Here is a 22,778-nt window from a genome sequence, read left to right on the forward strand (position 1 = left end):
AAAAAATCAATTCTAGCCCATAGCTCTTCATGCCCAATTTTAGGTTTGTGAGCTGATTTATAAATCCTGCAAAAACACAGCTTTTAATAGAAACTCAAAGACTTTAATAAATGTGATCTAAGTGGTGCAGCTGGATTGAAAATCAGCATTCATGTTATTGCTGCAAGTTTTGAAATGAAGAAAAAAGCCGTGGGCTCCGCTGATGAAAGCTGACAGTGCCGTTACGGGGCTGCGCTGATTTACACGGACGAGTGTAGGGCCAAGAACGTCAGCTTCCTCCCTCTGTGACCACATTACAAACCACGCTGCTTTTCATCGCCTTGCCGTTGCTTGTTTGCTCTGACTGCCCCATCCGTCCATACCGTGTATCTGCTGTCAGTGTTTACGTTCCCAGTTTTTGGGGGAGTACAAGGAACCGCTGAATGATAAAGAAATTACTCCTGTGTTGTCAACTGGGAGACGCCAGATGCACAGCCCGTGCCAGGTGTAAGGGTGTGCAGTCACAGCCACTGCTCTTGGGCAATGATTGCTCTAGAAATACTGCAGGCAACCAGCTTTATCAACTTTCTCTCTGCTCTGGGCATGTCCTTAAGGAGAGTGGCTGGTGCAAAGGTGCCTAATGAGCTGATGACACATGTTACCTTAGTGGGAATATATGGAGGCAGAAAATGAGAAGGAACAGGATGAGGCACTAGATATAGCTATCACTGCACTGCTGGTGCTGTCTGATGTGAGATTCATGGACTGTGGGGCCACAAGGGACCGTTGTGATCATCTGGCTTCACTTCCCGCACGGCGCAGGGCACAGAACTGCTCTGCGTTAATGCCTCTTTCAAGGTCAGTGCTGGGGGCTCAGCAGCAGGATCTCTTTCAGCCAGAATCCGGCTTTCAGATGGATTTGAAACGGGCTCCTTTCAGTGTGCTGGCATTAATCTGCCTTTGTCTGTGTGTGTGCCTGTGTGTATACTTTTTTTTTTTAATATATATGTAAAAAATATATATACACACACACATCTATGTGTGAGGGGGTGGTATTTGTGCTATTGTGTGACCTGAATCTTTCTTCCTGGCTGGAGTTCAACCCACGTGGAGCACGGTTACATGCTTTGCAAATGATGAAACCTATTTGTGTAAAAGCTTCAGCTGAATAGCTCTAAAAATACTGTGCAGTTGCTTGTAGAGAGACCCAACATTTTGTGTGTGTGCGTGCACGTGTGTGTGCACGCACAGCCTTTTCTGTCTGTGCTGTCTCCTGTGTCTCTGTGCAGTGCTTGCACCGTGGTTTCTCCTGTGTGTAAGCCAGGGCAGATTACATTTGGTGTAAAAACACATCAGACCACTTTCTGCATCCTGAATCAATGGAAAGCAATCAGCAGGATTCAGTCAATGAGGGCAGGGTTTTGCCTCTGGTTGTTACAAATCTTCACCCAACTGAAACCCAGTTTCTGCGATCAGATAAAAGCTTCTACATGTCAATGTGCAGTTTGTAATATATAGTGTAGTTGTCCTAAATGTGGTACTCCTGGTAGAGAGGAGTATTTGCAGATGCTTTCCCTAGAGATAAGGGAGAGGCTGCAGAGCTCTGCAGCTTTATCCTCAGTGACCCAGCTTTGGGGAAGCTCGCAGAACGTCTGGCTGGTTGGGAGGATCCTGCTGGTCCCCATTGCCCTAGTTACAGAGGAACTTTTGCCCGAGGAGATTTCCTGACCCTAAGCCCTCCCCAGTGTGGTCACTACCTAAACCAAGGGGCAGAGGAGCTGCATGGCTGCCCAGCCCCATGCCCTCCTCCCCTCTCTTGGTCCAGCATTTCTCCTTCCTGCTGTATTTCTCCACCTCCCACGACATGGTTATTCCTTGCAGGTCGTGGTGTGCTCCTTGCAGCAGACGCAACTGGCTAAACCCCTTTGCTTGGTGACTGCCCTGCCCCTGAGATTGTGTCCGTGTTACATGGCACAGAGCCGCGTCCCCGACTGCTACGTGGACAGCCCTCTTACCCCTCCTCATCTGGCTGTGTTTCCTTTAGGGAAATCTCTCCAAAACAAGGTTTAGGCCGTTGTGTCCCTTTGCACAGCACCCTGCGCAGTGCCTCTCACCCTTCACTGGGCTCCTGGACTGGTAGCACAATGAAAAAGTATTTGTGACCACGCACTCAGGAGACACGTGGGACTACGTGTCCTGAGAGCACAGGGTGAAAATACCTTTGGGATGTGGCTGTAGGTGCTGGGTACCAGCTCGGATTTTATATCCCAATAGTCTTCAACACATCAGTGGGGTTTTTTTTGTTCCAGGTCTTAAAATCCATTATGAAAGCTAAGCAAAAATTAATGAGAGATCAGGAAAAATGAAGTGTTACCATAATTCTGAATACTTTGTTTCAATTTTAACCTCCTTTATTGTTAAGCATTTTCTTGTAAATACAGTAAAATAGCAGAGCTGAACCCTCTGAACAGAGGCAGGAGGCTTTCCAGTTCGGAAGCAGGCACAGGAAAGCAACGATGGCTTCATAGCTTTAATTTTTCAGAAGTGGGGTTGGGATTTGCTCTTGAACTGACACTTCCTCAGGACCAGCTGTACTTTCAGGAGGTGTGGCTTTCAAGGGAAAAACGTCGAGGTGGAAAACTCAGCAGCTTTAGCAACTACAGTGATTCACAGACCCTCCTTGCTGGGACTCACCTGATTGCCATACGCTTTGCAGAGCCACTTTTGCTGTGGTGCCCCAGTCTAGTGGAGCCATGCACCCCCAAAACGGCAGCTCCTCTCTTTTTGCTGGCTGCCATAAGAGATGCTCACTCCCCAAAATCTCCATCCCTCAGGCAGACGCTGTGCTTGCCTCTTGACGTTGTGCTTAAGCGTCACCTAGCTCAAGTGAGGCTTCTGCAAATGGCAGAAAAATCAAGAGCGTATTGACCCGCGTGCTTAATACAATAGCAGCCTTCTCCGGATGGTACCAGCCTGGCGGCGCAGGCTGTGCCCGTCCACCCCTCTCCAGCCGCGCTGGCAAGGAGCCGGCTGCGCCCTGGGCACACGGGGGGTCCCAGCTGCCACGCTGCAAGAGGTGTTTTTCCAACAGTAGCATCTGGATGGCAGCCCTGGACTCCTCTCCGCTTTTGCTGGCAGATCTGCACAGGGCTTTATGCTTCGTTATTGCCAATGTTATTTTCCTTGAATTGAGAGAATTCTTGTAGCCATTACATCTCTTTTAACTAAATTCACAGCTGTATTAGCAAATCCCCTTTGTTGCAAACAGCTCCTATCTGCATGCTTATGTAGGTGGTTTTGATCCATCCATCTTCATTAGTTATTTTGAAACTGCCAGCATGCCACTCCATGTACACAGGCATTCGAGTCATGATTACCGGTTACTGAAGGAAATCCTGTATTTTCCAGCATGCTTGTGTTCTTTGCTTGGTGAAGTGACTTTCCTTTGTGATTTTCCCTAATGCTAGTGAACAACTATCAAATTCATACAGATAAAGAACTGAAATGATGAGGCCAAGGTACTATCATCTCCCATTTTTATTTGTGACATCATTGGGCTGAAGTCTTGGGTGGGAACTGTCTGTTTATTTCAGCATTAACCCATTATCATACTTTTTGAACAGCTCAGTAACAAAATCCTTGACAGAGAAACTGCAGACTGGAGACCCTACACCTATCTGAATGAACTAGGTCAGTAATTTTTAAACAATTTAATCATTTTAGTACACTTCAGAGCAATTCCAAATCCAAATCAGCCTTTCATAAAGGCCTTAAAAATAATGGAGAATATTGGTGGTGGTTTTATTTCACAATCAGAATTGCCAGTAGTGAAAGATCAAGAATTGGAAATTGTTTCCTTTACCGCAAACCACAGATTGGGAAAGCAGAGTCAATATTCATTCTAGTCTCCCTTCCTAGGTTGCTCGGTTGAATCACTATCATCTACTACATAAATGTTTTTTTAAGGACTAACTTAGAACATTAAAAATTCAAATTTGGGATTTTTTTTTCTTTCATGCTTAATAAAGTGTAGCACTAAATACTGGCATCTTGATAAAACTGTGGAGCCTCTGGTGGGAGCTGGAGCGTGCGATACACCCTGTTATCTCCCGGTTAATCATACAGTGGCCATTTTTCAGGCAATTTTGAACCAACAACCAGTGCGAAGAAGCCAGGAGTGAAGTCTAATTGCCCTTTCTGAGTTTATTCTCCCTGGCTTCAGTTTTAACAGGGTTTTCAGCAGCTCTTATCTCAAAACCTATCCAGATTTAGTGCTTTGGATGCTATTTGTTTTCCTATCTAAGCACTTGGAGTTTAGCTTGTCAGTGACAGAAAGCATTTGCCCTTTCCTTCACTGGGATTACTAATATCTTACTGAAAATATGCAGTATGAAGGAAAGTGCGGTATTAAGTGGTATTATAGGATTTTTAAGGTCAACTATCTCACAGCTCACAGGCAAAAGAATTAACATGAGGCACCACCAGGCATCACATCTTGTCACTGCTCTTTTGGTCACACGCCATGCCTTGCTCCGAAGATCAAGTCTTCCCTGCATCAGGAAAATCACAAAACTGTCGAGCTTCAATGCAAAGCCTTTTCCACCATTATCAACCATTAATGTTTTCTTCTTTATTATAAGCTGCAGAACCGCTGTTGTGCTTATCTGTATGTAACATGGAGAGTTGGGGGTGGTGAGGATTTCCAAATGCTCTTCAGATCAAGTTAATTTTCCTTTTACCATTTTACTGCTTTGCTCATTAGCTTTATTTGTTTTTATCTTGCGGTACCCTGAACTCCCTGTGTGCCACATTTGTCCTGCATTCATGCATTTTATGTTACTAGCAGAAGCGATGCTAAAGGCCTTTGCAGTCAGAGTGATGTAGAAGTGATAAATACTTTAGCTAAGTGGTCTCCAGCAAAACAGTCACAATTTTTTTCATGGCACTTTGCATCCCAGATACTTTTTTCCTTTTTTTTCTTCGTTTCTTTCAAAATGTCTTTTTCACACTAATTGATAAAAATGCAGTTTTTTTCCTTCCCTTTCAGTACCAAAATCAATGCTTGCTTATGCTAACTTTCATAAAGTTGAATTCTTGCTCAGATCAAGGCCATTTTTACATGAAACTGTAAAATGTTTTCATTTCATGGTATTACTTTTGTGCAATAAAAGCTGCGGATTCCACTTACATATGCAAATTTCAGAAGAAAGCAAAAAACTTCAATTTTGAATTGTGAACATAAAAGTATAGGTGAAGCCGAATAAGGTCACATAGGGGATCTTGACCTTTAAACTGCATCATGCGTGGAAGTACCGAAGAGTTAAAGAGATGTACCACCTCCTCATCCCACTATTAGCCTTAGCTTTTATGACACAGATGCTCCAGCTCATGTGTTGAAATAGCAGCCAAACACTGTGCATGGCTGGATTCAGTTAAAAATAGTTAAAATAGCGATGGACAACTCCACTGTTGTGACCCTGTAAAATCTTACAGAGAGCAAATGTGTAAGTGAGCTAGAGGTAGGGAAGAGGACTTAAAGGGAGCTGAGGCAGTGGTCCCAAGGGATAGGCTCGTTGGACCAGCCAGATGAGAAAGAGCATCAAGCTCACAAAAATGCCTGTAGGCTTGTTAGAGATTGCAAGTGTCACAAACATGAATTATAGTTGGGGGAAAGGAAATTGTAAGAATATCCATGTGAAAATTAACTCGGACACTCATCTTCTAAAACCTGCAATCATAAGGAGTTTCCTTAATTCTTTTTTTTTTTTTTTTGACCTATGAAATGCATTTCTGATCAAATATGGTGCTCAAAGTTGGATGCTGTCCACACCTTTTGTATTTTGAACTGCAGCATACCATGACTTTTCAGGGTCATGGCTGCGCCCAGACTGGAAGTAAGGATTCAGGGACTCTTCTGATGGGGAAAACCTTGCTTCTCGATACCACACTGGATCCAGGCTTAGACTCCCTTTTGATCTCACAGTTCCGGGAGAGCAGGAGAAGCAGCTACTCCCAAGGAGAAGGTGCTGCCTTACTCAGGAGCAGCAGCTGACAGCTCAGAAGCCAGGAGACTGTTTCTAGCGGAAGCAGAGCACTGCTGCTCAGCTGATGGGAGGTATCATGCCCTTTTCTGTGTGCTTGGCACCACAGTGCCTCACTTCCAAGCAGTGTATCTCTATATCTGTGTCTAAAAGAGGATGAACAAAATGCTTTCTGGAAATACCATGTACTTTCTATTTGCTTTGTATCTCATAAAGGCAATCCCACAGGTAACAGGCACGTGAGTGCTTTAACTAACCCCTCTTTGCTCTCCTCACTCTTTCAGGCTGCACTTTTACAGCTTTGGAAAGCACCTTTTGATTGCTCACAGTTTGCATCATTGGCCTTTGCTTAGCTAGGAGTCATTTGTCAGACATTTTATTTGGAAAGGGAAAGCAAGAAGGATGTTCTCTGAGGGAGCAGAGAAAGGGCTGTTCATACTGAGGGGGCTCGGGGCCAAAGGAACAGCCCATTTCAGAGTCCACCGTGGCCCTTGTTTGAGATGATGTCCTACACGCGCCACAGCAGCACGCATCAAGGGGACAGAGCACGCATGGCAAGGAAGTGTGAGAGTGAATCCGCCTGACCCAGCAGCAGCTCCCTGGGAAGAGTGCGGGTCAGATGGCCAGAGGCTGTTTGCTATACGTGATGCTAAGGAAAGCTACTTACTCTTAACTGAGGGCCCAATGTAACTCCTGTCTAAGTCCATGTGTATGTTCCCTCTGATATCAGTGGGGCTCTCTTTGAGCCTAACAAGAAGAAATTGTGTAGAAAAACAGCAGTCTTACATATGTATATGCATGTCTATGCATATATACTATATATATATAGAAGTATACATACGTGTATCCACTGTACATACACATACAGCGGATCTTACCAGACTGCAGGTTTTTTGCCTGTTCTGCAGGACTTCAGTCGCCAGGTTTGTGTTCTTTCCAACTGGGAAATGCAAGGAGCAGAACGAAGCCTGTATTTTTACTGCTGGCACATTTGCTTGTCAGCTTCAGATACCAGGCTTTGTCAGAGAGAGAGTCATACCTGTGAAATGGAGTTGGAGTCTGGTGATGAGCATATTTGCACAAGTAATTCTCATGGACGTGTGCCTGAGATCAGAGTTTGGGGACTCTGTGGTGCCAAGAAGAGGCGGCTTTGTCACCTTCGCTGTGTGTCACTACCTGTTCAATGCAGCCTAGTCCTACTAGTTTCAAGGAATGGCTTGTCCCTGCATTTTCCATTCGCTGTCTCGTGTTGCAGAACTGGAATTGTTTGCCCTGTGACTAATCTCTTGCTCTAGTCCTGTCTGCATTAAGCAATTGCAGAGTTCCAGCTCCTATTCCAAGCAAGTCAAAAGTCCCAAACCACCTACTCATTAGCTTGAGTGCTGGGCACAGCGGGCTGCAGACAAAAATGGTTTTATCTTTAACAGCAGTCCTCAATGCAGAGACTAAAGACTGATTTGCAGCACATCTTGAAGGATTCAAAGCCGCATTTATTCCAGAGGACCAAAGCCACAAAGTTTGATTCAGAGCTGACTTTGCATTTTTCTCAAAGCCAAGAGGTGTGGAAAAATATTTCCAGCCGAGACTCTGATTTCACCCCAGCAGACAATTTAGCTTCAAACTTAAACCTAGACTTTCCTGAAATGCCAGATTCCTGGCCTGTTTAGGGCTTTTCCACATTAACTACTTCTGCAGTTTAAAAAATAATGTATCCGTCATTCATTTGACCTTCTGAGGAATGCAATGAATGCACAAAAATGGGTCATAAAACCCACAGAATTATAACAGACATAAAAGAAGACTAAAGGCAGAATTACAGGGAATAGGCTGGGAAGGGCTTTGAGGGGTCATGTAGCCCTCCCAAGGCAGCACCGACCCTACCTGTATCTTTCCTAGCAGGTGTATCCCACCTTTTCTTGGCCATCCTCCCATAAGAAGGATTCTGAGTTTTCTACAGCTACACTGGAGTAAGTGAGACCTGAGCTCAAGCGTGGCAATGTGCTGTTCTGCAGCTCAGAGTGGGCAAGGACTGCCTGTTACCTGACTAAGAACCACAAGTCAGGTTCACTCAGACGAACCCTGTATTAATACAGCAGCCTGCCCTCCCGGAGGGTGTCACAGCAAGTTTGGGCTTACTCAGAGCAGGCACAGTAATCTCCTTTGCTGCAGAAGCCCTTCCAGACATGCCTGACATGTCCAATAGGACTGGCAGGAGCTCACATGGAGCTGAGTTAACAAAATATGCTCAGAAGGTGGAGTCCTTCCCCTCCGAGCCACCGAAAGTGGCGATTGATATTGCTGCATCCTCACAGCACCCCAAGGCTCCAGCCTTCGTTCAGGTCTTCAAGTCGCAATGGGAACATTTCTGTAAAGATCTGATGAGGATGCTCAGAACAGATGCAACATTCTTGTACAAGGATGGACTGTGCAGTGAGCACAGCTAACCATTCCCTGGGCAAGCTCTGTTTCGATAAGTCACTTACTCTTCATGGTCCTTATCCTAACCTTCTCATTAATCCCCAGCAGTTATGAGGACACTGTCCTACAGGATCACTCCTGTGCTTTTTGCTGCTTGCTTTGTCCCTAACTCCGACCTGGCTGGTCAATATTTTAAAGTTACTGGGGAGGACTAGATTATGGTCCTGAGCAAAGTTATTCATCCCTGTCTTCTGAAGCCAGAGGCTCTTCTAGTGTTGCTGTTGCACTACGTGAGCCTGTGGTCAGCCTGGGTCTCCTTTTCTTCCCTGTCGCTGCGCTCTCTTTGTGGGTACAGCTCCCTTCACCCTGTAACCCCAGTTGTGCGCTCACCAGCTTCTTATATGCCAGCCTTGCTCTGTGTGGTGTGAGCTGCTTCTTGCCAGAGGCACCCTGTGTATTGGGGAGGCACCGGGGAGGCACCCTGCCCCAAATACTGCTTGGGCGTTCCTGCCCCTGGAGGCCTGCTCAGCCCCGGCAGGAGGACGTGTGACCGCCAGGGATGACGTTCGGGAGCACTGCAGCTGGGAAGGGGAGCACCAGCCCTGTGGATGTGAGCCAAGGGATGAATTAGCTCCATCCTCTTCACTCGGGACTCTGCCCTAGCAGAACACAGGGGAGAAAATAGCACACAGCTAATACCGTTAGGTGAAAGAGCTTCCCCACTATGCCCAAATCACCCTGTCAGCCTTGCCCTCTGCATCTTCTTTCAGGGGGTGAGTCTGCGAAGTGCCTCAGGATGAGTGGTGGGAAACAAAGCAGACGATTCCCAAAGGGTTTGGGGGGGGTCACTCTTGGCCAGGAGGGAAGGAGCCCCGTCACGGAGAGCCAGTCGTGTACTGCCAGCCCTTTTCCTGTGCTCAGGGATGGATGCTCTGAGAATCAGAGCAAAGGGGTTTGTCTTTGATGTGCCAGTAACACATTTATTGTCTAATTTAGTGATTTTCCTTATTTAGCAAAAAAACAAGGCTGTCATGAAGAAGGGACTGGTACAGCATTGCTAGTGGTGGTGACGGCTTTTTCTGTAGAGACCAGAGGACATGCAAGGACAAATAGCTGGGAGACCTCTGGGACGTGCTGTTTGCAGGGCTCTTTTACCAGCGTAACTTAGTTACTTGGTTGGGAATCCCACAAGCCACAGAAACATTTCTATCTCAGTAACCAAATTTGTATTGATTTTGCTAGTCAATAAGAAATATTAGACTCTACAGTTAAAAAGATTTAAAGGCTTACATTAGATTTTCCTTTTGATTGATATCTAGGATAATTCACAGTAGTGAAAACGGAGAAGATTCCCATCCCCTTCTATCTTTGTCTCTGTAAGGAACAGCAAGTTCTTACGGAGTTGCATAAGGCAGAAGTCTTTGCTGTCACCTCTCTGTTCTCAGTTGCTGCATTTTCAGACCACTGTAGCCACTTAGGGACTATTGTCACATCAGTTATTGAACTGTGCAAATTTATAAGCAAAGTCATAGAAGATAATTTAGAAAGACTGTACACACCTTAGAATCTAAGACTGTGAAATAAATAACATACTATCCACGAACAAAACAAAGCCTAAGCTTAGTCACAGAGTAATGTAACGTAACCTGCAGACTCAAATTTGAAAGGCTATGTTTCAGGCTTCTTTTAGTAATCCAACCTAGTGTTTCAGTAATGAAGGTATCAGCAGATGATTTTTTTTTCTGTTCTCCTGATGGATAGCTGTCCTTGGAAGCAGTACCCTGCTTCAGGAAAGCCCTCCCTTCCAGGGAAGCTCTTAATCATATGCATAATTTTAGGCGTGCACAGAATCCCCACTGAAGCTAAATGCATGCTTACAGCTGAGGATGTGCTTAAGAGCCTCCCTAAATGAGGGCCTTGATGTACAATTTAGAGGAAAGAATATATGCTGCTCAGTAGTCAAAGCAATCCAATTTACATAAATATTTATTTGTTTTCCATTATATATCATTTTTATGCAGGTGCTTGTGGGATGGATAGACGTCAGAACACATACATAATGGAAAAAAGCTTCAAAGGTATGGTATCCAGTGCCTGCAGTCACCCTGGCAAAGAGGTTGAGGAGGGTGCCGTAGAAGAGGTGAGATAGGAGACCGGAGCACCCGGGAGAGTGGCCATGCAGAGACAGAAAGGGACAGAGCAATTACCTACAAAATACGCCTGCATGGCTCAGCTGGCAGCACTCTTGACTCCGAGCCAGATGTCTGGGGCCCATGAATTATGGATGCAAGTCTTTACAAGGCTGTAGGCTCCTGCCTCGGCAAAGCAGCATAAGACAAAAAGGGAGAGCTTTGCTGCAGGAATAGGAGGTGCAGGTGGAGCTGTCCGGCCAGGGGAAGCTCTTTTAGGACCTATCAGCCATCCTACAAGGGCCTTCTGGTGCCAGGTGCTGATTTTAGACTGGTGCATTTGCCTACTAAGTCACAGCTCCGTAAGGCTCTTTTAGCTATCCTGAGCTTAAACAAAGCCACTAGAAAAGAAGCTGACCCTGCCGCATGGCCTTCCCTGAAAGAGATTTATAGCAGAGCTAGAGAAAAGACCTCACTCAGTACATTAACCAGTCACGCTGGCACAAAGCAATTAATGGGCATTGACTCTAGGGCAGTTCTAAAAGCGGATCGTAGATGAGTCATGAGCACAAGGCCCAGCCATTTCAGATTTCAGTTGTCCACCAGGCTTACACTGAAAATATTCCGGTTATGTATGGACTACAAGACTACTTGGCGCAGTGGTCCCCACAAGCTCCTGATTGACTGGGCTGGGGTTTGGCACACTGAACTTGTGGTTCAGAAGATGGAGCAAGGAGTCTGTCTCATTCGGAATAGGCAGGTTTCAGGCTGAGGTCCTTGATCTGAATTCAAGGCTGTTGTGTCTCTACACACCTGGGAATGTCCCTCCCTCAGCTGAGGAGGTAAATCCTGCACAGCCTCTTTCCGTAACGTCCTTGAGCTGGTATCGGCTGAGTGATGGGGAAAATGGTACCTTCACACAGAGCTGGTTTCAAGACGCCCGCTGGTCTGCTATGGCCGAGGTGTTACAGAGCAAGACCTTTACCTGAACTAACGAGGAATATTGAAAGCTAGTCCACATAAAAAATGATGATCAGTTTATAGCCAGGCCTAGAGAGCACTAATCACTTCGTAGCTGCTCTTCACAAAATAAAGTACTGTAGTATTTGCTAAAATATCACCTTACCACACAGAATCACTGAAGGAAACCAATAATCCACGACCAAGTCTTTCTCGATACAGATAAATTTAAAATATTAGAAGGGTGATGTATATATATTTGACTTAATCCACTGGTTTCAGCTACAATGATTCCCTTTTTCAGAAACAAAATCTTACTATATTATAATTAGTTGTTCTTTTTACTTAGAACTATTAATTTTAAGATTAAACTAAATTACTGTGTTCACAAAGTTAAAAAGCTGCTTTGAACACAGGCAGTAGGAATTTCTGTCCATAGACACAGTCACGCAGAGAGTGGGGTGCCAGTGTGAATGAGAGAAAAAGAATTACAGTAGCAGTGAACTGTGAAATGTATTTTCTGCTGCTACATATTTTGTTTAATATTAAGGATCTGAGCCATTTTCTTTACATGTTTATCTCCTTATAAATTGAAAAATCAGGCCTAGAAGCCATGTCAGGAGAGTTAAAATGTTCTTTGTGGCTGCTCAGCTGCTGCAGACAGGCACGGCTGGCGCTGGCAAGGGCAAGGTGCTGGGGACACAGAAACACACGGGACTTCCCAGGGATTTTCGGTAGCTGACCTGCAGGTAGCAGCTGAGATTTCTCAGAAGCATCTGCCTTTGGATGGCTGAAGGTTTCCAACAGTCCACTCCGAAGGTCACTTTCTGGGTTCAGGCAGCCCCGGGGCTCTGGCGGCAGCATGGGCACTCAGTCCCAGATGAGCGCCCTGCCAGAAGGAGCTGGGTGACGTGCCCGATGCTCAGTGCACAGCTCTCCTCGCCCTGCCAGGTCTTGCGTTCACCTGAAAGATGGAAAGAAAGCATGTGCTAAGCTGGGTCATTCAGATAAAAGAAACTCCCAGTCCCAAACAATTGGATTATGTCAGCAAAAAGACTTGGCAGGCAGGCGCTTTGTGTTTATATATTTTTATGCACTTCAAAGATGATGTCTTTTCCCATCAGTACCTCTTAGGTCTAACTGGAGAAAGCCTGCCCTGCAGTTGAAAATCGTGTCTGGTGCTCCTGACCCCAGCCCGGGATTCACTGCCGGGAGAGGGCACGGGGGTCCCATGGCTTGAGGCTGAGTTCAGGCTGTGGTCGACCTCGTCTGCCACCAGCTTCCTCCAGTTCTCCAAGGAGGAGACCAGGGTCCCCAGCTCTGCAGCCCCTGCTCTGTGCTGGCCTGGCTGGAGGCTGTCCCCAGAGCAGGGCAGCCTGGAGAGGGATGTCCCTTTTGCAACCTGCCACTAGAAATGCAGTGGCCGTGCTGCTAGTGGAGGCCCAGGGGGTTAGGCATGGCTGGTTCGTGTTTGCCAGGGTCACCCACAGACAGCTCACGCCGCGGTGTCTGATGGCTTCTTGCGCTGGCGAAGCAGCAGGAACCCTTCGGGGCAGCGGGAGGCTGGATGCCACGGTGCCAGCTCTGAGCCCCCTTGGCACGTGGTGACAGTGGTTGAGCAGTCACAAGGTTTTCAGAGCAGTTTCTTTCCTGTGCATGGTGTTCAGTGACACCGTTTCCAAGCTTTTCCTTGCAGCTGAGTCCTTTCCTATTTTTTAGGGTTTTTTTTTTTAAATGAATGCTGATGCATTGTGGAGTAACGCGACCTCAGGCACTAACATTTTAGGGAAAAAAAACCCTATGCTTTGCACGATAGCCAGCAAAATCCCAGCAGTTAGAACCACTAATGCACTTACCTCAGGGACCTGGGGCTTGGTTCAGCGTGGTTCATTTGTTTGTTGTACAGGAATGTGTCCCCACAACTCTGTCACACTCTGAAAAGCAGCAATAAGCGATCGCTGTGTTACTGTCCTAGCAGCAGCGAAGGGTAGCCAGGTTAATGAAAGCAGCCAGAAAGGCACGCTACGCTGAACGTCATCCATAAATGTGATTAAATAGTAGGAGAGCATGTTTTACCTGTGTACATCATATTTCCTTAGCACTTCAAACGTGGCAGTAGGTACCGAGGCTTGTCATTAGTATACCGAGGATATTCAGGGCAGGAGAGGAAACCGGTCTGTGGGAGGGACAAGTACATTTCCAGACCCTGGTAACAAAAATAACACCTCCTTCAAAGGTCTGGTGATTGGTATCCAGGCAACACAGAAGACAGGGACTTCAAAATTAGAGCATATTCCCCATATTTCTCTAGCGTGTCCAGCTGATCAAGTGCTTACAGCGAGTACCAGCGCTGCTGGTGGCAGTGCCACGGGTCGGGCTGAGCTTTGCAGCTTTGCAGCTTTGAGCCGACCCCGGGGGTACACGGGAGGGTGACGAGGCGGCATCGCCAGAGCTCACACATGGCCTGCAGGGTGAATGGGCTGAGAATTTCTAAATGCATTTGTTCTGGGTTAAATTAATTCATTAAATGAAATTTGACAATTGATGCCAGACTTTTTAATTATCCCCAAATTACCTTAATAACAAAGTAACTCAGATGCTTCCACATCCTTTAGAGTTAAATTCTCTGCGATCTTGTGCATAACGTGTCTTGTGGGCTAATGACTCCCTGGTGTATAGCACTTACCAAACATACGCTGGTGCTCCGTAAATTATATTGTATCCGGAGCGAAGGGTCTAATCCCTAGCTAGACACAGAGTTCCCATTTACGTCAGCAGGAATCGGCTCTTAGGCGTGGTGTTTCTCAGTATCTTCCGGGAAAAGGCCATTCCTGGGAGAGGCCAAATGAGTCTGGGCAGCCCAAGCGTTATTTCGCTGGTCTTCCCTGGGAAGGGAAGGGCTGGTGCTGCGGCTACAGCCTGAGGGACGCCTGCCTGGGGTAGTGTCAGTGCTAGCAGCAGTACAGGTGAATTTTAGCTTAGGAAGATAAAAGTAGCTGACCTGGACTTAATAAAATATATGATGTGCTGGGATTTTTGCCTATGCCAGCTCTGATGTGCCCACTTTCATAAACAAACCAGCACCGACCCACGCAGCTATTTACCTGTGTGCTACAGCACAGAGGGAGCAGGACTGCTCACTCTTCCCCCTTTATCGCTGTAGTAGCCAGCAGTCTTTTATAATCTACATTTTATGAATTTAAACCCAGCTCTGTTTTGGTTTGCTCCCTCCCAGCCGTGGTGCCGACAGGCAGTGGTTTGTAGTGGACTCCCAGGGCGCCGGCAGCCTCATGCTCGCACGTGGGGCTCGCTTTGCCCTCTCGTCCTCGCACGGTCCAGAAGCCGCGCGTACCTATTCCCGCTGCCCACTGTTGTGAGCGCCTGCCTTTCGCACCCGTGAGCATCTGCTCAGCAGCATGGCTGAGGCAGAGAAGCAAGTTTGCAACAGTCTTCCTGTCCTCTTGTCCCAAAATTTAGAGCTGGCTTATTAAAAGCTGCCCAGGCTTTCCTAACGAGCACTACGTACATGTAGTAGCCACCAGAAGCTGTAACTTGCTGGCAGGTAGAGCTGAGCCTTTCTTTGGCTAAGAATGACATAAAAGCCTCAGGGCTGAGTCTCTCTCCCTCATCGGGGCCGTGTCCCTGAGGCAGTGAGTGCTCCTGCACCGGTGTTGGCTCGGGCACCGCCGGGAGCTTTCACCTCCTTGCCCACATGAGACAGTTCACCCACGCGCACCCTTCCCAGTGACTGAAGAATGGGGCCCAGTCCATATAGCACAGGTATTTTTAGCCTAATGATTTTTATTTTATTACAGGATTTGTTAGTCTTTGTCTGTTGCCTCCTCACCTTTAAACACTAACGGATCCTAGACTGCGTGGCACCCTAATTTAAGTCCTATACATAGCAAAAGCTAATAACATTGAGCTCACCCATGTATAAAAGCCTTTGGTCTTGCAGGGCTGCTCCATCGCTCATTAAAAGGACAGGACGGAGCAGCTTTTCACCGACTTGCCTGTACCAGGATGGGGTTGGTAAAGCTGGAGGGCCAAACCCTGCTGCCAGCAGCTGGGGAATAGTTGTGTTGCTTTGGTTCCTCTCTCCTGTGATGTACCAAAACAGACACGTTTCACTCTGAAGCAAAGGCATTGTTAATCTCACCCTAAGATGAGAAGTTTCTTAATTTTATTACTAAATAAACATTGCACTGGTGCCAGCCTTCATGTCCCTGATGGTCCCAGCATGGTCCAGCTGGTTTGCTTTACAGTGGAGCTTCCTACCAAGCTGGTTTCAGTAACCCTGAGAGCTGGGGACTCTCGAGATTTGCTCGCATCACTGAAATGGGAGCACAGAAATGCCATCGCTTGCTGCAGGCCGCAGGGCACGACCTGACACCTTGCTCTGGACGCCTGCTCAGTGCTGTCCCCCAGCTGAGCCAAGACGATGGACACACACACACAGACACAGCCCCAGAGCTGATGGAGGGAGCTCTGCACCACAGAGGGAAGCAGACCTGACAAGTGAGTTAGCAGGACGGGGCGGATAGGCACAGAGACGAGGTTTGTAAAGGAGAAGCGATATCTTGTTGTCTGTCTATTTCTTAACCTGAATTTCTCTTTTTGTCTCCCATACTAGATAGCGGGGGCAGCTGGGATTGCAGCTATTTTGCAAGTCCCGCTATTTCACCGGGAGTATTTCATATATACCAGGATCTGCCTTTGTACTGTAACCCAGCACAAGAAAATGCCTCATCTTTCATTGCATCGCTCTAATTCTAAATTAATGGCACTGCCCAGCAGGATGCACACAGCAGCAATGGCACGTTCTTGAATGTCAATGTTAAGACCTATTTATTCTCTATTGTTTTTTTATTATTTTTAAAGCAAGACTGGCACTGTACCCCCGCCAGGGTCACCGACAGAGGAGACCGGTGGTTACAACTCTCACGCCAACCTTGTTCTCCCCATGTAGCGCCTCCTCCGTCACCGTCTCCTGTTTTCTCCAGCCTAGGGGAGAGGAGCGGTAGATGTCTACAGCAATGGGGGGAAAAAAAAGCAAAGCAAAAGCGAGGCTCAGACGGAGGCTTGTCCCCCCTGCGGAAACCCAAGCGTTCCCCGCTAGCAGGAGCAGCCTCCTCCCACTCTTAATGGCAGCGGGGATATGAAGAAGTCGGTTTCTCCTGGTGCTGGACAGCCCCAGAAACGGGAGCTCTCAGGGGACATACGTGCATACGCTGCACTGATGCAGTTCTAAGCCTGCTGGAAATGTTTTGCAGTCAAACATACGGCATTTGACGTTGACCAAAGCCCCCGGGACACTAACCCTGTAGCTGGCCCAGCAGGCCAAGTACCAGCAGAAGGTCCTGCTTGCAGAGCTGACTCGCCACGGCCGCATGCATGGGTCTGCGGGTCAGTGGGGCAGGGGATTAAAACGTAGCTCCTTAGGAATTAGGGGGAGGGAGGGAAAGGATTGCCACCTAAAATTAAATATTGCAGTATACGACAACTAGAACCTTTTACAGGAAAACCTTCAGTATCAAGCAGGTTTTTATTTCTTTCCTGCTAGTGAGTTGTGGATGCCATGGTCTGGACACACCCAGAGCACAAGCGTCGGGTGTCTGTGCTGGATGCTTCAAGGATCTTCCTTACCCCCTGCCCCCTTGTCCCCCCACCCTTCCTGCAGAGGCTCAGTTGTAATTAACCCAAGCAAGCTAACAACTCTAACGCTCCCACTCCGCTCTTGTTTTGCAGATTATATGAAAGAATCTGTGTGCAGCTCCAGCACTTGTTCTCTGAACAGCAGTGAAAACCCATACGCCACCATTAAAGACCCCCCCATTTTAACATGCAAACACTCCGAGAGCAGCTACGTGGAAATGAAATCGCCTGGTCACAGGGAGTCCCCATATTCAGAAATGCCAACTTCATCGACAGCCAATAAAAACATCTACGAAGTTGGTAAGTGGGGCGGGCGGCAGAGGGTCTGTTCCAACAGTTGGTGTTTTCATTGTAGATGCTGATTTTTCTTCTTTTCCGGACACGAGTAGCATGGACTGGGCACGGTGCAGGCAGGCAGGGGCCTGTGCTATGGTGGTGGAGGTGAGCGTGGTACAGCACCAAAGTGCCCCTCCAGCCCCAGCGGAGGAGGGCTGCAGTCCCCTCTTCCTGCTCTTGTTTTAAACTGCTGCGAAGTCCAGCTGCAAGATTTTGAAAGCACAGAAGCGTTGCTCTTTCGAAGACGTTATCTGCAGGGCTTTGGAAACTACCTGCCCTTGGATCTCTTTGGTGGTTTTCTCCCCAGTCTGCCCCGTGCGCTGCCCCTTGTGCTGCCAGTAAAGCTGCGAGGGGAAGAGATGGTTTGGGAAGCTGACATTCTGTGCTTATGACAAAATACACGAGTAGAGTAACTAGTTTTGGGAGCACTGCTAGTTACCGTAACCCAGTTTTCCTTGCTTCCCCAGAGCCCACTGTCAGCGTGGTCCAAGACGCCCGCGGTCGGAGTGCCAGTTACCTCCAAAATCCATACGACCTGCCTAGGAACAGTCACATTCCTAGTCACTACGACCTCCTCCCCGTCAGGCACAGCCCGACGCACGGGCCATCTTGGGACAAGCAGTCATAAAGGGATGAACTTCACTGGTGCACTGTGCTGCAAACACAAACTTTGAGGAAGCAAAAGAGAAGACAATCCTTTTCTGCGCTGCAGGATGCTGACGGGACTTCAGACTGTCTTACGCAAGGACCTAACGTAACACAACATCAGCTTGGGCCAACTGCTGCTGCATGATGTTATTTATAAAGACATTTTTATATGCGTAACAGGAACTAACGAGAACCTCCTCCACGCGTGACTGGAGTACGTCACCCCAGGAAGGTGTCTACATGCTCCAGGCAAAAACTCTCCGTGGCGTGTATTCTAACCCTGGCTTTGCTGTAAAATAAAACACAAAAACATGCTAAGTAGAAGGACTTATAGATGTATATTTCTACCGACTGCATCAAGAAACCTTTTACTGTTAGGAACAAGGTGACTAGGAATACGATGGAATATATTTTACATCTTTGTCATGGAAATGGACATTTTTCTGAACGAAAGCAGGGAAACTTGTCATTTCACTGTCTGGAAACCTCATTTACTGCCATCACCATGTGCAACCTGTGCAGATCATGCTTGGTAATTAGCACTGAGATGTTAATCTTTATATTCAGTACCAGGGTATTTGAGTAGAGGAGTATTAACGCAGACACATTCTGTGCAGTTTTTAAAATGTAACATCTTGGCAAATGTCCACTGATCTTTGCTGATGACTTGAGTTTCAACAATGAGTCTCACACCCAGCTTACCACACTTCTAACAAGCTATAGAATACTTTGATTGGCACAGATAGGCTTTAATTTTCCTCATGCAGCTTCTGTTTTGTTAGATAAATCCACCAGATTTGTCAGGCAGTGTAAACCGATGCACCTTCATTTACTGCCCTGGGACGCTGCAGATTTGCACAGACAGTTTGGTTTCCTTTCCTAAAGCTAAGCCACGTCGGCTTCTCTAGACCATCTTTACAAACCATCTCATCATGATTCACTTAACAGCATGCCATTTACCACACCCTTTAATTTGATGTGCATTACCATGTAGTGCAACTTTATCCGCTGATGATTCTACCTGAAATGTCATTAAATTGAGCTGAAACTGGGTCTTCTTTTTCAGCAGCTGTTTGTGAAGTAATTATCAAGGGCTTGGCCCACGGTAAGGTTTTGGACTAAGCCATCATGATTTTTTTTTTTTGGTAATCTTTATTGACCTAGAAAGTAGAACACTTGCCGTTAAGCAGTTCCTTGTAGATTTTGAGCATGAAATAGTATTGATTCTAAGTATGTAATTTTATTAGGCAAACGTGGAAGTAGCAAGTTGATTGCCTCTTAAATATAAAAAAGAAATCCTGTTGCACATTCGCCAGGCTGATGGAAGCAGAAGAGGACAAAACCAGCACCAATCAGTCGCTCAAAGCATGATCACTCGCGTAACCTGCTGGTCTAGGGGACTGGTAAGAGGAGCCTTCCAGCTCGGAGGCAGCGGCTTGATCCCGGCTCCGAGTCAGACCAGGCGTCGGATCACTTGGAGCACCCTGGTGGGGCCCAGCCACGTCCCCACAGACGGGCTCAGCCCTCGCCTCGGGGATCGAAGGCCCTGGCATGGTGGTGCCGAGCCGCTGGCAGCCTGCACAGCACCCCTGGGCTCGCTGCCGCAACACGCTCGTGTCAGGCCGCGGGGAGCCCCGGCGATGCTGCTGGAGGAGCCAGGGCCCCGCCGCGTGGTCGGGTTGGCTCTGAGCCCCTCTGTGCAAACCAAGAGCTCTGCAGCGAGGCAGCCGAGCCGAGCCCAGAGATCCCCCGGGCTTCCAGAGCAGCAGATTTTCATGTTGCAATGCATAAGTAGTTACATGAATGCTGCATGTGTGCATGGGGGCAATGACTGATCAGCAATAGTAATTTTATTTTCCAGGAAAGCCTTATTTGAGATGTAAGTAGACAATTACTTTGTAGGGCCAGTAGGAATATATTTTATGTACGTGAATAGAAAGACTTACCTCAAAAATATCAAGAGAAAGGCAGTTCGATAAGGAATACTCTTGTTAGAGACCTACCTTGACACCTAGCACAAGCAGTCTCAGCTGCCGGCCTGACCAATGTTTGTGTGTGTTGCTGTAACGTTTGCGATGAGATTCCAGAGAGCAGAGATGTGCTCGGTTGTTTTTTTTTTTTCAGAGCTGGATTTTCAAACCAAATGCAATGATGTGCATAGAGCTTAACAGGAAAGAAAACAAAGAAACAAAACCAACAAAAAAAGTACCTTCTTGTATATTAGCATTAGCTTAGGAAATAGGCACCAAAATGGCAATACTTTTTTAAGGCAAGACAGATTTGTAATATATTTGTTCACTGTGCAAAGGTATTCTACCTTGTACAAAATAAATTGAATTTCTCTCAATGTGTATTTCTCAAACGTACTCATTTGCAGACTAAAACTTCCAGCCCGTGTTCAGGTCTGAGTTCTCCAGGCGATGGGGCTGCTCACGAAGGGACTGTCCACCTCAACCAAAAAAACCCGCAGGCATCAGGCTTACAGGCCAGAAGCTGGTTTCTCTGTTGCAGGATTTCTCAGAAAACACAATGCTGTAATTCAGACTGTAATTTGGAGTTAATTTAAAGTAAGGCCCAGCTTTAAAACAAAACGTAACTGGCTCTGTACCTGTCTTACAACTCCTCCGGTAGCTCCCGTTCCCCAGCAGTTTAACCTCAGCGGGTCTGAGCGAGAGACCCCGGTGACGCACACCCCCAGCCGGACGCGCTCCCGCACACCTACAAAGAGCAACCTGGGGCGAGTGCCAAGACCAGGTCTCTCTCTGATTGTCGTGCGATGCATTTCAGTGCATGTCGTGACAGTGCTCGGTGACACCAGTGGATTGTTTGCCTTCAGGTGGGCACTGGAGGATACAGGCCAGCGCAGTTACCCTGCTGCACCCAGAGGCGATGAGGCTGGGCACGCGGCAGCCATCTCGGCAGGTTTGACGGCGCTCCCAGGGAGCCTAATCACCAAATCACGAGCGCAGATTTGCAGCAGAAACACCTTCAGAATTAATGACTCCCAGGCAACGCAGCGGACTGCTACATGTTGAAGCTTTTTCAATATTTGTGCTTCGTATTTCTAAAAATCTTGTTAACTAAAGCCCAGCATGTAATCTTCTTATTTGACAAACCACACTCAATAAGCTATTTAAGTCTGGAAATTCATCAGGTTTGAACTGATAGAGTAAGTAATTCTAGCTTAATAAAAATGTCTTTAAATCAGAACAATTCCATGTCCTTTCTGCTTAAGAGTCAGAACCTCAACTCCCATCAAACACAAGAACCACTGATGCTCGCTGAACAGCTTCGTAACTGTTAAGGTTGGGACTTTCAAATATGTACATGATAGCAAAAGCTTTTGGCAATCAAAGCCAATTTTGCAGCATTATACAGAGTTCCCAGAACCTCAGAAAGCTCATTTCCGGGCCCAAAAGCACTATCTGTTATAATCAGTTGTCTCCTATTAGCAGAGAGAGACACTTCAGTCCAGAAGTAATGCCAACTACAGAAGAGAGTGATTAATCAGCAGCTGAACGGGAACAATACCCCGCTGGGTCCGTGTTCAGAGGGAATAATGTCTTGCATTGTCTCTCCAAAAGCACTTTGTGAAGTACCTTCTCGTCCCAGGAGTGTCACCCAGCCCAGGGCCAGCCAGGATCCGCTGCCGCAGCACCGCCGTGCTTAGTCAGGAAAAAGCAGTACAAAACCACAGAACGGGAGGCAAAGGCTTTAATAGGTAAGAAGTTACACCTCTGTACACACACCTTTTGATTTCGCTTTAGAAGTCAATAGCTTATGAAGGCTTTACAAACTATTGCATGAAAATTTTCATGTTCCATGTTGCAGCAGTTCGTAAGTAAAAATCAGTTTTTGCACAGCCTGTTTTATGATCATTAATTTTAAAGTTCGGGGGGGGAGGGGGGAAATCAGAGTTCTTACTTTGTCTAACAGCACATGCAGCCATTTCCCAGCTGCCCAGGACTTAAACACGGCCCTGTTTGTTGCGAGGCGGAGGAAGCAGCACGTACACACATGCAAACGCTGCATGGGGCAGGGGCAGCCTCAGCCTCTGACAGCGATTTGCGCTCCAACAGGCTTCGTTGCGTTTGCTGCAGAAGGAAGCGTCTTGCATAAAACCATGCGAAATCCAGCCTGCTTTACGTCAATCAGAAAAGGAAGCGAAGTGAAACTCATCCTGCATTTCCAGTTGACAAATTTAGAACTTGGCTGCCCCGCTAATTTGGTTAATTCCAAAATACACTCCGGTCTGGCCAGAGAAACTGCTGCGAGAAAAAGTTCCCACAGCAAGCAAAGCCCCGTCAAGCACCTCATCCTCAGACTCTCCTGCCATGCTAAACCGCCCTAAATTGCCTTTGTCCCCAGCGCCACCAGCGCTGCCCCACGCGCTCTGTGGGTGACAGCTGCCTGCAGCAGGCGGCCAGGAGGCTGCCAGGGACACAGGCACAACGCTCGCTGGAGGTCTGGCTCCCCCGTGCACCTCTGCTTCAGCAGGACACCAGAGCGGGATCAAAAAGCTTTAATCATTTGCTGCGGTAATTTGCTGCCCCACAGGATTTTCCTACTGGTGGCAATGTGGGAAAAAAAAACAAACAGGTTTGTAAAAGCT

At 47.2% G+C, this 22,778-nt stretch overlaps 2 protein-coding genes across 10 annotated transcripts in view; one reads left to right on the plus strand and one right to left on the minus strand.

Annotated features, from left to right (window-relative positions):
* Positions 1-18,146, plus strand: part of MEGF11 (multiple EGF like domains 11) — a 213,583-nt gene extending 195,437 nt beyond the window's left edge. Inside the window, exons 19-22 of one of the 2 annotated variants that reach the window (XM_075159742.1) lie at positions 3,603-3,669; positions 10,460-10,516; positions 17,276-17,482; positions 17,986-18,146. In XM_075159742.1, the coding sequence (XP_075015843.1) occupies positions 3,603-3,669; positions 10,460-10,516; positions 17,276-17,482; positions 17,986-18,146 (492 nt within the window). The remainder of the gene's footprint in view (positions 1-3,602; positions 3,670-10,459; positions 10,517-17,275; positions 17,483-17,985) is intronic. The other variant, XM_075159743.1, reaches the window with a different exon arrangement.
* Positions 3,502-22,778, minus strand: part of RAB11A (RAB11A, member RAS oncogene family) — a 38,898-nt gene continuing 19,621 nt past the window's right edge. Inside the window, exons 5-9 of one of the 8 annotated variants that reach the window (XR_012675188.1) lie at positions 15,458-15,628; positions 14,214-14,358; positions 13,604-13,733; positions 13,384-13,461; positions 3,502-12,491 (exon numbers count right to left, since the gene is read on the minus strand). Coding sequence is in view for 4 of the 8 variants with exons in the window: in XM_075159744.1 (XP_075015845.1) it covers positions 20,724-20,884 (161 nt within the window). In the remaining 4 variants the exon portion in view is untranslated. The other 7 variants (XR_012675185.1, XR_012675186.1, XR_012675187.1 and 4 more) reach the window with 7 other exon arrangements.

This window comes from Calonectris borealis, chromosome 11, assembly GCF_964195595.1.
Source record: "Calonectris borealis chromosome 11, bCalBor7.hap1.2, whole genome shotgun sequence".
In the NCBI taxonomy this organism is placed as follows: Eukaryota; Metazoa; Chordata; class Aves; order Procellariiformes; family Procellariidae; genus Calonectris; species Calonectris borealis.